This window comes from Ursus maritimus, unplaced genomic scaffold (genome assembly GCF_017311325.1).
Source record: "Ursus maritimus isolate PB19 unplaced genomic scaffold, ASM1731132v1 scaffold_5, whole genome shotgun sequence".
In the NCBI taxonomy this organism is placed as follows: domain Eukaryota; kingdom Metazoa; phylum Chordata; class Mammalia; order Carnivora; family Ursidae; genus Ursus; species Ursus maritimus.
The window spans coordinates 59,925,623-59,942,449 of record NW_024426663.1 but is presented as its reverse complement, the minus strand read 5'-3'; the positions used below and the strand labels follow the sequence as shown (position 1 = coordinate 59,942,449).

Below are 16,827 nucleotides of genomic sequence, written 5' to 3'. Positions count from 1 at the left end.
CTCATCATCTCAAAGACACCCTGGACCCTTCAGCAGGCATTCCCCTCATTGCCTCCACCCCAGACTCTAGTAATCACTAATCTATATATTTGGTCTTTATGGATCTGTCTCTTCTAGACATTCCTTTTTTTTTTTTTTTTTTTTTTTTAGATTTTATTTCTTTATTTGACACAGAGAGACAGCCAGCTAGAAAGGGAACGCAAGCAGGGAGAGTGGGAGAGGAAGAAGCAGGCTCCTAGCGGAGGAGCCCAATGCAGGGCTCGATCCCAGGACCCTGGGATCACGCCCTGAGCCAAAGGCAGACACTCAACGACCGAGCCACCCGGGTGCCCCTCTTCTAGACATTCCATATAAATGAAATCACATTTGTGGCCTTTGGCGTCTGGTTCTCTTCACTTAGTATAATATTTTTCAGGTTGTATCGGGATTTCATTCGTGGTTATATAGCTGAATATATTCCATTGTGTGTCTATAATACATTTTATTTATCCATTCATCAGTTAATGACCATATGGGTTGTCTCCACTTTTTGGCTAATAATGCTGGTGTGAACATTTAAGTGTAAGTCTTTGTGTAGACATATTTTCATTTCTCTTGGGTATATACCTAAGTGGAATGGTGTGGAATTGCTGGGTCATACAGTAGCACTGTGTTTAACTTTCTGAAGAACCGTCATTACTGCATTCCAAAGAGGCTACATATCATTTAATATTCCCACTGGCACTGTATGAAAATTCTAACTCCTCCACAACTTCACCAATACTTGTTACTGTCCATATTTTTTCTCATAGCCAAGCTTAATGATTGTGAGAAACTCTTTTTGCTGCAACAAAAGCTGTGAGCCCGTCTACAGTTGCCAAAGCTACTTTCCTGACTGATTCCAAGTTTTCCCATTGCTTTAACTATCAGGGCCCAAGAATCCAAAACATTCTGCCATAACAAAAGAATCTGTTCCCTACACAAATGATTCCAAGTGGACACATAAAAAGATGAGACAAAAGAATCTACATCCTTCATTACCCTTGGCTGAGACTCCTCTCAGTACCATCTGCTTTATCTTCAAGAACTGTTCCTGACACTTAATTTTACCAAAGCCATGAATCTCAAAACTCATTACCAAGTTTCTGGACTTGATTCTGATTTTATAAAATCAAAATCTGACTTACACGCGTTGACATAAAAAACTTGGGAGGAATAAAACATGCCAATGAGGAGCAGGGGAGGGGTGTGGTGCACTTCTTTCAGAAGAAGGGGATTTTCTATAGTAAGTTATATATATTGTAGAATTTAAAAGAAAAGAGTGAAAGGGCAGTCTTGTATTTCTATGTTATATAACATCTCACAAAGAACACGCAGTACTTTTCAAGCACAAAAGGATCAATTCTTAATTCCGTAAGCACTTTAGTTTTCTGAAGAGCAGAGTCCGTCATATATAAGCTCTTACTTCATGGAATTCTATGAATTAAATCTCAAACAAAGACCAGCAATCTGAGGTTGTAACTCTATAGCGGCCAGCAGCCCTAAATTTACCATTCGAAAAAGCTTCCCTATACTACAATAATGGAAACTCATTAGCTATAGCACCGAAAGTAGTAAGCTTCAGTTTTCTATAAATTCAAAATTTTAAATAGCTTCTATTTTTGAAGAGTCAAAAAAAAAAAAAAAAAAAAAAAGAGGGTACTATTCTAGTTTGTCCAAATACACATCATTGTCTGCACACTGTACTGTGGTCTCAAGAAAAAGAGGAAAGACCCCCAGCTCGCTTCATTTTAAGAAAATGCTTTATTCTTCCTATCCTTTGATGGGAGATTCTCAAGGTCAGGTGGGATTGGGGTTTTGCTCTCAGTCCACCTGGTACAACCATTCTGGTACCTATCTGTCCACCTGCTCACCTCTTTGGTCTTATACAATCATATTCACACATATGTATCGATAAGGAGAAATCATACTGTTCTTCAGTACAAATCATTAAAATTTACTTTCCCCTAAAAATTTCTCAATAGAGCTGAAAGATCAAGCTTTTTTCCCCAAAGAATCTCTGTCTATACACATAAGTTGTTCAGCTCTTTTCACTGTATGTCCTTATTCTCCAATCATAGACATTTGTGGGTTTTCACATCTCTTGGGTCTAAAAAAGGCTGACCTTCAATATATACCAAGCTTCACCTGTAAATCCAAATTATCCCAGATGAATTTAAAGACAAGAGCTGGCCATGTGTGAGCAGATGTGTTTAGTTCTGAACTTGCAGACATGGGTGTTCGAAAAGGGAAAAAAGCTGGGGACAGACAGGTACAGAGGACTGGTGAAGTTCCTAAGGATGTGTCAAAACTGGTGAGTCAGTCTGGAAGCTGGAATTAGCAATTTAAAAAGTGTGACTTGGTCTGGGCATAAAAGAAGGGAGTATTAAAGACTGTGACGACCTGGAGAATACACAGCCCAACTAAAGACATTCAAAATCAAAATGTTTAAGAATGTCGTGAAGGCCAGTTTGCAGTCTCTGCTTCACTCTCACCTCCACCCTGGCCAGCACACAGGCTAAACAGAAGCGTTGGCTCATTTCTTACTGGATTAGAAACGAAAGGAGACAGGCAGAGACTCAGTGGTCCTCAAGAGACTGTTCGGTCTGTACCCTCCTCTGGGTCTTGGGTTCACCCTCTATTTTCTCTCATAGCTATGATTCAACCAGGTATTTTCTGGCTTACTGAGATTTCCACTGCATTTCAGATTCTGATGTTTAAAAGAAACAAAACAACAAGAACTCTTTACAAACCTTATGTTTCCTCTTGCCTTTGTTGGAAACTTTTTCTGAGGCTTGTTTCTGAGCCTCTCTTGTGTGCTTTTCTGGCACATTTTTCTTTTCCCCCTTGGGTGGCTCTGTTTCTTTGTAAGGCTTTCCTGGTATTCTGGTCAAGAGATTCAGGTCAATCTTCACAATAAGTGGATACCTGTCATCAGGCTCACTGAGGGGTGAAAGAAGTTCCTTCTCTTCCATAGGAGAGAACATTCGTTGCCGAAAAAAGCTATCTTCTTCCTCCACTGAGGAGGGTTTCACGGGAGTCCTGTTACTCTCAGGGTACTTGGGAGTTTGTGAGGAAGGAGGAAGGCTCTCGCTTTCATCCGAATCTGAGGATGAGGTATCTGTTTCTATGATTTCCCTTGATTTCTGGGAAGATTTACTTGTTGACTTGTATTTCTTTTTCTCTGCAGAAGGTCGAGGGGAAGATTTGGACTCCTTTTTAATATTGGGTTTCCTTGAGCCTTTGGTGGCTGCTTTGTGTCTGCTGGAGGGCATGCTGGTAGCCATGTCTACAGGGGTTTCGCTTTCTATCTTCAGGCCTCCCCGGGGCTCTTCAGCAGCTGCCTTCTCAGCCTTTTTGGGTTGTTTTTTGCCTACAGTTCTCCTCTGTGTTGTGCTGTCACTCTGTGCAGGGGACTTCTGCCTCCCTCGCCCACTTTCTGATCCCTTTTGTACAGTTTTGGAGTCACGTCCAGGAGTAGCAGAACTCGTTTCTTTAGGTCCGCCTGGATCAGTGTAGCTATTCCCGGTGCCCTGTTCTCGGCCTTCCTTTTTATAGCCTTGAGATGATGGGATGTTACTGTCCACAGAAGAAGCTGGTGACACTTTATGTGGGTTCACTTTATTCAACCAATTATCAAGTTGCCATTTGTTTGTTGGTGGTGGTTCAGGCTGAAAAACAGAGAAATAAATATTCTTTTGTCAACACTGAAGTTTTCTCCCTCCTTAACAATCTCAAGGAAGAGGAAAAAGCAAAACATCTAAGACCACAAAGGCATTTGTTGTTCACAGTTCTGTTTGAACAAAATAAAGCAAAGGGCTGAATATTGATTATCAGAGCTCTCATCACTTGAATGAGAAGATAAGCTTGAAGTTACATATGGCCTTTAAACATTCAAGATTCCTGTCAGGAACCCAACCTCAAAGGTAAAATTACAAATGACCATGGGGTATATTTAATTCCAAAAAGTAATCAAGTGATGCAGGTACTGATAGAGATTTTTAACCATATTTTATCAACCCACAATAAAATTATACAATATAAGACTCTTTTTATTCACAATAACTACATAACATGAATTACCATGCTGAGATATAACAAGAAAGCCCAAACTAAACCAATCCAATATTTCAGGGACCTGAAATATGACCTCAAGTAACTCCTAATCTAGACTGAATGTCTGTTCAAACAACAAGAAAACTGAAGTATCTAAGTTTCCTCCAAGATACACAGTTCAATTTCTTAACCTTCTTTCCCTTCACCATTTATATTTAAAACAGGTCTTAACTGGCCATCACCAGGGGCGATAAGAGGCCTATGGAAGGTACCCCTGGCTCCCTCTCACCTCAGGAGATGCACTCTGGGATGGCTCATTGGCCTCACTGTCACTGGAGCTACTTTCACTCTCTGAGTCAGATCCAGAGCTGCTTTCAGATCCACTGTGGCTGCTAGAATCATCCCTGGAGTTATCAGCTCCTTCACTATTATGGTGTGAAGGTTCAGAGTTACTAAAAAGAGAGAAAACATAAAAATGACCAAAAGTTTTTTTTTTTTTTTACAGTGACAGCAGGAAAACACCCAGATCTGACAACAAACTTTATTTAAAATGTTTACTGTTTGTTATGCTGTTACAGTTCTATGAATCCAGAATGTCATTTATAAATGAAATACTTCCTTAAAAGTTTCTAATATGCTGCTCAGACATTAGCACTTACCTTTTAAAAACAGTTCTATGTATAATTTACATACCACAGAATTCACCCATGTTAAGTGATTAATTCAATGATTTTTAGTTAATTTACAAGGTTGTACAATCACCATTATAGTATTTATAAGGTCGATTATTATATTACTACAATGCTATCAGGTGAACCCCACCCCTCCAAATAAAACAAGAAATAAAAGGATGCATACCTTCCTGGTGTACTCCTTGGCATTGTCTTATCACAATCCTAAAAGTAAAACATGAGAGGAAATGTGAATGAATAAACAAGACTCTATCTGCTTAATGTGAACAATATTTGAATTTTTTTTTTTTAAAGATTTTATTTATTTATTCGACAGAGATAGAGACAGCCAGCGAGAGAGGGAACACAAGCAGGGGGAGTGGGAGAGGAAGAAGCAGGCTCATAGCGAGGAGCCTGATGTGGGGCTCGATCCCAGAACGCCAGGATCACGCCCTGAGCCGAAGGCAGACGCTTAACCGCTGTGCCACCCAGGCGCCCCTGAATTCTTAATAGAACATTACCAGCTCTAATGTATGCATCAATGTTTAACACTTAGGACACACCATTGTTACCTAAAGAATAACTAACTGCCAGTATAAGATGGAAAGCTCTGTTAAACGTTCTTCTTGTGAACAATCTCACGTGTCATGAGTATATTCTGATCCATGATAAGTTGTAAGGAAAAGCCAATTTTTAAAAAAAGGAGGTTTAAAGACACAGCAGAACATGACAACATTCCACTGTCAGAAAGTAGTAAGGAACTTATTTTAATAAATGAATCATATCTATCATTTAATTCTAATGCTTATAAAATACAATGCAAACCAATGCTGTATGATACTGGCAAATTCATAAAGCAGTAGACACACCTGCTCCCCATCGCTGTCTTCACTGCTGCTCAGTTTTAAGTCATCTTTTAACATACTAGAGGGAAAGGCAGAAAGAATTAGTATTTTTGTAACAGTGTATCATGGCACACCAGAATACTGTCTTATTCTGGTGTGCTTCACATGAGAATAAAAACTGAGAAAAGAGAAAGTGACTATTTCAAAAGTTCTCACTTTTCCATAAGTAAAACATGTAACCTTTCCTAATTAAATAAGCCACCTTCTACAAACTCTTTCACTGTCCCTCACGTTCCACCAAGAGATTCATACAACTTCGTAACTATGAAAACCAGAACACAAAATCAAAGCACTAGTTCATAAATGCCTCGCTATGAAAGATGACTGCACTCTGGAGAAGTAACAATTTGGGGTAAGAAGCTTAGCTATAAAACAGAAACGACCGTGTATGAATTAAAAACAAACTCCGGGTTCTAAATCTTTCTTGATCAAAGTTCAAATCAATTAAAAAAACACACAAATAAATACTGTAAACTAATAGTTTCTGAAATTCATTTTTCAAAGTAAGATTACAGATTTAAATTTTCCTTAAGGCCATAAAATCAACATGAAAATAAAGAATCTGAGTAATGACCCACAAAATATTCCGTGCCTTTTACAGGATAGCAAAACTTAACACAAACCTTAGGGAAAAACACTAGAAAAATGTTTAATTTCTCATTACTAGTAGTTCCATTACCTTTCTTCTTAAAATTTCATGACAGTCTCCAATCAGTGGAAAGGAAATCTTCTTTCACTCCAATTAACTACTAATACTCTCCCTTCAAAGCTTAACCTGAGTTTCTATATCTGACCCCAAATTCAGATTATCCCCTAAAAGATCACTTTGAAACAAAGTAACCAGATGATTACAGAATTATGAAAAGTGTTTTAAGGCTGGCCCAGTTAAGCAGGACAGAAAAAAAAGAGTTTTCTTTTGGACAAGGGCTTAGTGCATCTCTATGACTGATACCCTGTAAGGAAATGCACTTACTCTGAATTCTCTCAGCCCTTATGATTTAATAATGGCAGCTCAATGAACCTGTTCACACACGTGGATATGTCAAAGCTTTTACCAGACTGCTCAAGGTCCTGGCATGCTTTTGTTCCCTCAGCAACCAAAGTGATTCGCACATATATGGTAGGCTTTTACCAGTTCTTTGCATATGAATAAATATAATAAATATGAATATAATTTCCATTCTTTAGCAGTGAGGGGGATTTCTTGCATCCACATAAATTCATTCTCAGATCTTCCTTTTGTTCAGCGTAAGAGGCTAAGGTTATCAGTACAGATTACGGGTTAGAGCTTAGAAAGCTAGCACTGTGCCCACAGCTGCTTCAGAATTTTGTTTTAATCAGCGACTTCACTTGTGGTCTCAGGAATTCAAGAGTTCATTTCTCAGGCTGAAATTTATTATCATCCAATATATTAGCCTAATTACAGTTTTCATATATCTTCCTGATTCTACCTATAGGAGGAAAACTTAAAGACAGTACAAACTATGCTGACTTAATATTCTACATATAGCAGTTAAATGGAGGGCTTACTAAGAATCCTGTATTTTTTAGTCTTCTTTATTAAAAACAAACTATCAACCTACCCACAAACAGAAATACACATATCTCTAAGAGATGAGAAAAAATTGTAATCTCAGAGGAGGTGTAGGCAAACTATGGCCCACAAGTTAAATACAGACTAATACCTGTTTTGTAAAAAAGTTTTATTGGAACACAACCACACCCACGGTCTATATTTGCTTTCATACTACAATGGCAGAGCTGACTAGCTGGGACAAAAACCATCTAAGCCCCTAAAGACTAAAACATTTCACTATCTGGCCTTTACGTAAGTATGCCTACCCCTTCCTTAAAAGATTAAGCACACATATTTAAGTGTTGTGCTAATATGTACACACTACAGACTTTTAGCAAAACAGACAAACTTATTAAGCAATACACTTACGATTTAGACTGGTGTCCATTTGAAGTTTTAGAAGAAGGATTGTATCTTTCTAGAACAAAAAGAATGCAGAAATTAACAACTACAGTATGGCTATTTAGATTGTAAAATATGTATCGGTATACCCTCAAAGAAATGTAAGTCAACACAACGAGACAGAATTCGTCCTGCCATCAAATTGGCAACACTTTAATAAATATGAGACAGTGGTAGAAACAGACGCGCTCAGAAGCTGTCTGTAGGACTACAAACTCATACAATCTTTTTGGCAGGCAATCTGGTAATATTATCTTACTGATACTGGAAACACGCATATTCATGGACATGGCAATTATAATTAAAAAATTTACCTTACAGGTAAATCTGGAAAAATACATAAACACACACTCATACACAGATATTTATCGTAGTATGATTTGTAATAGCAAAAACTAAAAACAAATGTCTATCAAGAGGGGACTAGTTAAATAAATTATGATATGTTCATACAATGGAACACAATTTTCATGTTAAAATGAGCTAGAGTTTTTATACTGATACAGATATAGCTCTAAAATAAATTAAGTGAAAAACACAGGTAATAAAGATTAGGGGCAGCTTATGATCCCATTTGCCAATAGTCAGTTATGGGGAGAGGAGGACAGAACTAAAGATGAGACATTCTTAAAAGATTTTGAGGGAAAATGTAAACTTTCTGGCCTATAGTTATTTTCTTTTCTTTTTTTTTTTTTTTTAAAAGATTTTATTTATTTATTTGACAGAGATAGAGAGAGCCAGTGAGAGAGGGAACACAAGCAGGGGGAGTGGGAGAGGAAGAAGCCGGCTCCTAGCGGAGGAGCCTGATGTGGGGCTCGATCCCAGAACGCCGGGATCACGCCCTGAGCCGAAGGCAGACGCTTAACCGCTGTGCCACCCAGGCGCCCCTATAGTTATTTTCTACATATCAACAATGGCGGGTCCCTTTTTCCTACAACTATTGCTTTAAGGCAGAACCAGTGTAAATATACTTATTAAAGAAGTTACTGCTGTTGGCAAAAAAGACCATTTATTTTGTTATAGAGCTATATGGGGAAGCCTAGACATTTCCAAGGTTCCTGATCTTACCACTATCAATTCACACAGCCATCATCTCCTGGGACCACACTTAAATTCCCTAAGGCCGGGGCGCCTGGGTGGCTCAGTCGGTTAGGTGTCTGCCTTCGCCTCAGGTCATGATCCCAGGGTCCTGGGATGGAGCCTGCTTCTCCCTCTCCCTCTGCCCGCTGCTCCCCCTGCTTGTGCTCTCTCTGTCAAATAAATAAAATCTTAAAAAAAAAAAAATTCCCTAAGACTATTGTTCCCTCAAGTTCTTCTCAGAAACCAAAAGACAGGAGGTTGAAGGGGGTTCTGCAACAGCAGACTTTCTTCCCAGACCTAAAGCCCGGGTAAGAATAAATAAATACAGACAGAGGAAGAGAAGAGCAATGGTAAGCTACAACCCCTTCTTGCTTATAATTTAACTCTCACAGAACCAACTATCTTCATGAAGGAGATAAGACAAAAGAATGGCTCTTGGGTTTATGAGGTGCCCATCAAACTGAATTCATGAACTTTGAACTATTACTTCAAATATTTAATAAAAATAGTTTTGATTGCCATCGATCTATAATTCTTCATTTTTAAGTATACCAAGATTTGGCTTAACTCACTACTAATCAACAGATAATAAAAACTGGGATAAGGCATGTGAAGGAATTGTAAAAATAATATACGATGTGACCATGAGAAATGAATACTCAATAAAAAGCTTAATTTGAAAAACAAGAGGAAAAGAAATACTCACTTTGTTCTCCGGGACCAAAACTGGACTGCTGAGATTCCTGAAAAAAGGAACATAAAATTATATAGTGGCATTAAGAGAAAGGATCGTAGTGACAAATGCTTCAAATTAAACTATTCAATTCCAAGTAATTCAATGAAAGATCCTGTTGAGTTCCTAAAAATGCATAAAAGAAAAAACACTGAAAGAATTTAATGATCACATATGACAGTCCTCAGCAATCAGGTGGTCAATAATGAACTTTCCCAAAGCTCACTACAAAAAGCATCAAGCTACCTAATAGTTCCTCTTTATTACTCATTTCTTTTCAGCAGCATCCATGGTACTCATATCCTAATTTAGAGCCCTGGGAAAGCAAATGATTTCAATTTAAGATTCTTGGTCTTAAGAAAATGTTTAACTAAAAAACAAATGTAATAATAATAATACAAGGGGCGCCTGGGTGACTCAGCTGGTTAAGTGTCTGATTCTTCATTTTGGCTCAGGTCATGACCTCAGGGTTGCGAGACTGAGCCCTGTGTTGGCTCCTCACTGGATGTGGAGCTTGTTTAAGCTTCTCCCTCTCCTTGGGGCCCCCCTGCCCCCAGCTCGCAGGCCTGCGCTCTCTAAATAAATAAATAAATAACCCTAAAAACCTACATTAGAGTGAAAGTAACTGTACAACCTACATAGACTCAAAAGATACCAATTTATGAACTAAAAACCTCATGTCATATTCGCACATCATTTTAATAGCTTCCTTTTCCCACTCCCAATATCTTACAATGAGCAGCTTGAGGAAAAGATTGTCATATACTCTTTGTAAGCTGCATACCAGTACAGTGTCTGGCACTTGGGAAGCACCAGTAAAAAAGGAAGCCAAAATGTCACTTGTCAGTGAAAGAAACATGGCTTTCCAAACTCAACTTTCATGATCACATCACCTGTTTCACATGTGCAAATTGTGCATTTTTCTAAGGTTAAGTCTGTAGCCCAATGTAGTATTAAAATTATGCAAACATCCCTAAAAGCCTACATAAAAATAAGCACAATCTTACTTTAATGACAGAACCATCTGTGAAAGAGAAATCCACATAGTATGAATTTTTTTAAAAATATAGTTTTACTGTTTAAAAAAAAAAACTGTAAACCTACATCTGTGGTCAACCGATTTCAACAAGTGTGCCAAGCACATCCAACAGGGAAAGAATAGTATTCTTAACGAATGGTGTTGGGACAACTGAACAGCCATATGCAAAAGAATGGAGTTGGATGTTTACCTCAGACGGCATTAAAAACATAACTCAAAATGGATCAAAGACCTAAATGTAGAGGGGGGCACCTGGGTGGCTCAGTCATTAACTGTCTGCCTTCAGCTCAGGGCGTGATCCCGGCGTTATGGGATCGAGCCCCACATGAGGCTCCTCCATTGGGAGCCTGCTTCTTCCTCTCCCACTCCCCCTGCTTGTGTTCCTTCTCTCGTGGTGTCTTTCTCTATCAAATAAATAAAATCTTAAAAAGAAAAAAAAAGACCTAAATGTAAGAGCTAAAACTCCAAACTCTTAGAAGAATACTTACGAGTCAAACTTAATGACCTTGGATTTGGCAAAGAACTCTTACATATGACACCAAAAGCATATAAGACACACAAAAAAACAAATAGATAAAATGGACTTCAGCAAAATCAAGAACTTCTGTGCTTCAAAAGACACCATCAAGAAAGTGAAAAGACAACCCAAAGAATGGGAGAAAATATCTGCAAATCATGTATCTGATAAGAGACTATCTACAATACATAAAGAGCTCTTACAACTCAATGATAAAAAGACAACCCAATGAAAAAATGAGCAAAGGATCTGAATAGACAGTTCTACAAGGAAGATATACAAATGGTCAATAAGCACATGAAAAGATGTTGTTTGACATCATTTGTCATGGGGAAAATGCAAATCGAACCCACAACGAGACACCACTTCACACCTACTAGGATGACTAGGATAAAAAACACAGACAACAGCAAGTTATGCAGAGAAAAATGAAAGCCTAATGGGAATGTAAAGTGGTGCAACTAGCTTTGGAAAACATTTTGGAAGTTCCTCAAATCGTTAAATATATAGTTGTATGACCTTGCAATTCTATTCCTAGGTATACAACCAAGTGAAATGAAAACATTATGTCCACACAAAAAAACCTGTACACAAATGTTTTTAACAGTATTATTTCACAAGAGCCCAAAGCTCAAAACAACCTGAATGTCCATCAGCTGATGAATGTATAAACGAAATGTGATATATATCCATTCAATGGAATATTATTTGGCCACAGAAAGAAATGAAGTACTGATACATGCTACAACTTGGAATAACCGTGAAAACATTATGCTAACTGAAAGAATCCAGTTGCAAAAGACCACATATGGTAAAGGTTCAATTTACATAAAATGTCCAGAAAAGGAAATCTACAGAGACAAAGAAAAGATGAGTGGTTTCATAGAGCTGGAGGGAGACAGAATGAAAGTGGGTAATAGATGAAGAAGCGGGAGTTTCTCTGCGAGGCGATGAAAATGCTCTAAAATTCACTGTTGTGATGGTTGCACATGTCTATCCATATACTCAAAACCATGTAACTGTACACTTCAAATGGGTGGAAGCATGGTATATGGACTGTATTTCAATAAAGCTATTACAAAAACTATAAATAGAGCAGTGGCCAAGGTCATGCCTGTGAATTGTGTTAAAGATGCAAATAATCCTCCACCCCCTTTTATTACCAATTATCTTATACTCATTTACCTTGTAAATGCCTAAAAGTCAGTAGCCCGAACTTTTACGTCATCTCTCCTTGTCCTCACACCTCTGACAATAGTCAGTCTGCTGGTCTCCAAAATATCTACTAAATGCAACAACATCTCCTCTCCATCTACACTGCAAAGACTTCAGGTCCTCACATTTTTTAACCTACGAAGGACATCTAATGGATCTTTCTGGCTCTAATCTTTTTCCTTCACTCAACTATAGTCTCTAGTTAATCTTCCTAAAGCCCAAATCCTAGTGTGAGTCATCACTACTCTTTTTTATAGAACCTTCAATGGCTCTTTGTTTTTCCTAGGAATGAAACCCAAACTCTTTGACATGATATCCATTCATATATCTAAGTATGGAAAAACAGAATGCTAAGTAAAAACAGACAAGGACCTTATAATCACGGAACTGAACACTCATCTGTATAATGTGAATGACCATCTCTGCAACTATTCATGCACATAAAGGTAAAATGGTCACTGTGGTAAGTACAATGGAAGGCAAATACGTACACAATATTATATAAGAGCTTACAATTGTGTGTGCGTGAGCATGAGTGAATGTGTGAGTGAGCGAGTGAGAGTAAAGGGTGGGGGGAGGGAGAGAGGCAGACAGACAGACCTAGCCAGGAAGATGAGTAAAGACTTCCCTGAGCAAGTACTGTTCAGGTGAAGACCTGAAGTCAGGTAGGAAGTAAACTGGAAAAGACAAGTGTTCAGGGTACAGAGAACAGCATGTGTAAAGTCAAAAAAAGACAGGAGCACGGCTGGTATAAAGGACTTAAAGGCAGTCCTTGAGAGGAAAAGGTGCAGAAGAAAGGGTGGTGAGAAACGAGACTCAAGACCTGAAAGGCTAGATCATAAAGCATTACATTAAAGAACATTTAATATATATACAACCATATCTGTTGTAAATTTTGATTTGAGAGAGGGACAGAGAGGAAGGTGGGTTGGGGGAGGGAGGTATAACTCATTTTTACAGGAGATAACTTAGGTCATGAAACAACCAGTGAAGTTCTAAGTGAATGTAAAAGATCTAAACTTCTGGGGCGTCTGGGTGGCTCAGTCAGTTGAGCGTCTGACTTTGTTTCAGTTCAGGTCAGGATCTCAGAGTCCTGGGATGGAGCCCTGCTTTATCTTTCTTTGAGTGATGCACAAAGAAGTAGTTCTTCAAGTGCTTTATAACTGGAAAAGAATCTAACAGAAATCATAAATTGAGGGGTGCCTGGGTGGCTCAGTAGGTTAAGCCTCTGCCTTTGGTTCAGGTCATGATCTCAGGATCCTATCGAGTCCCACTTTGGGCTCCATGCTCTCAGTGCGGAGTCTGCTTGGAATTCTCTCTCCCCACCCTCTGCTCCTCCTACCATGCACCCCTGCTCTCTAAAACAAATAAATAAATGTTTTTTTAAAAATCATAAATTGAGGGGCGCCTGGGTGGCGCAGTCGTTGAGCATCTGCCTTCGGCTCAGGGCATGATCCTGGCTTTCCGGGATCGAGCCCCACATCAGGCTCCTCCACTAGGAGCCTGCTTCTTCCTCTCCCACTCCCCCTGCTTGTGTTCCCACTCTCGCTGGCTGTCTCTAATAAATAAATAAATAAACAAATAAATAAATAAATCTTTAAAAAAAAATCATAAATTGAGATTACTAGAAGCACCTGTACTTTCACCCACCTCATTATAGGTAACTTTCTACAATGAATGATTTATTCTAGTATTTGTTTCTCGAATCTTCAGCTATGTTTTCTAAGCCTGTCTCAAAAGCATTTCCTGACAAAGAAATGCATTTTAGTATATTCTCTCTTTACTGGATTTTACCCATTTTTCAGTAGAGCAGAAAGATCACGTTTTTGGACAAAGGTAGAGAACACTGGGAGAAATCTCAAAACACGTTTTTAATAAAATTTACTAAACTTTTATGTTTAAGGACTGCATTATCACACGACTCAAAATTCCAGAGTATGAATCATGACGCTGTCATAGTTTCATTAGTTAGTATCTCAAGATACATTATACACTAAAAGCAAGATTAATGACATAAATGCATACTCAAACTACTGTTGATAATCTGGATGTTTTCTTCTTTTTTTGGCTTAGGGCATCCTTGTTTCTACTTTGTACAGTGACAGATAAAAAGTTCATAGTAGGAGAAGAAAAATCTCAGCTCTGTCATTTTCTTGTTTGCTGAGAAATGCATTTTAGTGTTATTTTCACTCAGCAGTTTCATTGCAGGTATATCTTTAAAGCCGCTTGTCCACTGGTGAAGATAAGCTGAATTAAAACCAGTTAATACAATCTGTAAATCATCTTAACTGAGCCAGTTTAAAACTGTAATATTACTGCTAGAGCCAGTAAGAACAAATGAACGAGAGCAATTCTACCAACTTTTCCATAGGAAAAGACCCCCTATCTTGGAATACCTCAGAAATAAAATGTGACCATCTGCCATTCAGATCAAGAGAAGCAATCACTGCTTTGATTTTGTTTTCTTAGACTTAAAATTAGAGAATTTTTTGAACTAAAAAATAAGAATAAAGTTTGCATCCCGTTCTCCCCCACCCTGCCCCCAATACACACAGCAGTGGAGTATCTATATATATGCGTTCCATTTTGGAGACCACTGACTTACTATCGTGGTAAGAATAAAGATGGAAAAAAAGGAACGGAATTAAAACACATTAAAGGAAGTAAAATCATTAGGACTTGGTGACAGTTTATTGGGTATGACAGAGAGGGAAGTGCCAAAGATAATTCCAAAAAGGTTTCTCTAAAAGCTTCACTAAGACAGGAAACAGAAAAGAGGATCATGTTTGTTTTCTCTTGCTTTTTGGTTGGGAACTAGCAGTGAGAATCCCAAGTTCTCCGTGGAAGATGTCTCAAAGGCACTTAAAACTCAACATCTAAGAAGTGTCAACTATGCAGCTGGATGTATGTATCCGGAATTAAGATAAAAATTTGTAGAACACCTACGTAAAGAGGAATAGGATATAAAGAGAAGAGAATTCTAGGTCTAAGCATGGTGTGTATAACTATGCATCCATGTAAACACTAATACGTAATTTTTTCCATTCTTTTGTATTACTTTATTTCCACAACCAAATGTTGGGCAGACTGAGGCAAAACACGTTTCTTCATCTGTATTCCTTTACAGCACCGAGCACGATGCCTGGAAAACTTACATTTACTTGTAGAGGCAAAGACGGAGGAGAAAAAGGAAAAGTCAGAGAAGCAACGTAACTCTAGATGAGTAACATATAGTGGGAAACAAGGAAGAAATAAGTAAAAACAATATTTAATGCTCATGAGAAGCCACATGTAACTGGATTTACAAAATGGGCCACTAGTGGTCATAATGAAAATGGTTTTGGTGAGGTCTCACGTACAAAAGCGAGATCAATCAAGACTAGACTGAGGAGTGCCTGAGGAAAGAAGAGCAGACATCAAATATGAACCACTGTTGCAGGAAGTTTAACTCCAACGAGGAGGAGTGGCTGGAGAATCACACGGAACAGAGGGATGTATTTGTTTTGTTGTATGTATGTACGTATGTATTGTGTTGTTTTTAAATGGGACAGATCAAGGATGCTTAAGTGAATGACATGGATTCACTAAACCAGCTCTCCAAACATACTCCTAAACTCAACTTTTCATCCACCATGAGCCACATGTGAACTGCTCTTTCAGACCTGCTAATGAGAGTGAAATCCTTCCTACTGTGCTCCGTATTACCTTCCCATGTGCTTCTGGCACTCCTACACTTCTCCTTCCTAAGCCCAGTTACTGTCATCATCTTTAGGATGTCATCTCCAAATTCCCTAAGTATCAAAATTTTCTCCCTTCTCTGTCTTCAGTGGACCTAGTTCATATGGTTAGCACACACAGAGAATAAATACCTATTAAAGCTTCGTATAAAGCTTTAAACTATATTACACACGAAGGTGTATTCACTGAAAAGTCAGAGAATGAGATGAGCTATAAAAAACCAAAACCCAACTTGTCAGCAACCCAACTGAAGCAATGATCACTAAGTAGGTAACTGAAGTGTTTCAGAAAAACCAAAAAATCTAAGCACGTTACCTGAGTATTTATATCCAAATTCAGGAAACAAACATTTACTGAACAGCCATAGGTGCCAGGAAGTATTCTAGGCTTTGGCACATACTACTCTAATTGCTTTTTTAAATACCAATCTTAGAATAGGGAAATATCCAAATGACTGAATGCTATACATCTGAAGCACCTAGAACACTGCCAGGAGTTGTTTCAAACATACGATGTATATGTGCGAGGGCAGTCAAAAGCTTCAGCGCACTGCAAACTATCACTGAAAAATCTACTAACCTACTTCCAACTATACCCACCTCATCTGCTTTCCCTCCTATGACAAAGAATGAGCTAACTGTGCTTTAAAGTTAATATCCTGTACTTGAAGCACAGAATCTCAACCTCTCTTGTGGAGATTTTCTAAGGTTACCCTCTGTCTTTCCCATGTAGCATATGCTTTTCCTTCTTACTAAAACATTATGATCAGCATATACATATTTACTTATTTTACATATATATGAATCACATATATATTATTTTATCATATCTACATATGATAAAATATTCTTATAAAAATACTCACCTGACAACATCA

The 16,827-nt window shown here is 38.2% G+C and overlaps 1 protein-coding gene across 1 annotated transcript in view; it reads right to left on the bottom strand.

The window, feature by feature from the left end:
- AFF4 (AF4/FMR2 family member 4) overlaps positions 1-16,827 on the bottom strand; it is a 59,573-nt gene that overhangs the window by 20,030 nt on the left and 22,716 nt on the right. Inside the window, exons 5-10 of the mRNA XM_008691621.2 lie at positions 9,415-9,451; positions 7,596-7,644; positions 5,615-5,669; positions 4,933-4,970; positions 4,364-4,526; positions 2,772-3,689 (exon numbers count right to left, since the gene is read on the bottom strand). Of these exons, the coding sequence (XP_008689843.2) occupies positions 2,772-3,689; positions 4,364-4,526; positions 4,933-4,970; positions 5,615-5,669; positions 7,596-7,644; positions 9,415-9,451 (1,260 nt within the window). The remainder of the gene's footprint in view (positions 1-2,771; positions 3,690-4,363; positions 4,527-4,932; positions 4,971-5,614; positions 5,670-7,595; positions 7,645-9,414; positions 9,452-16,827) is intronic.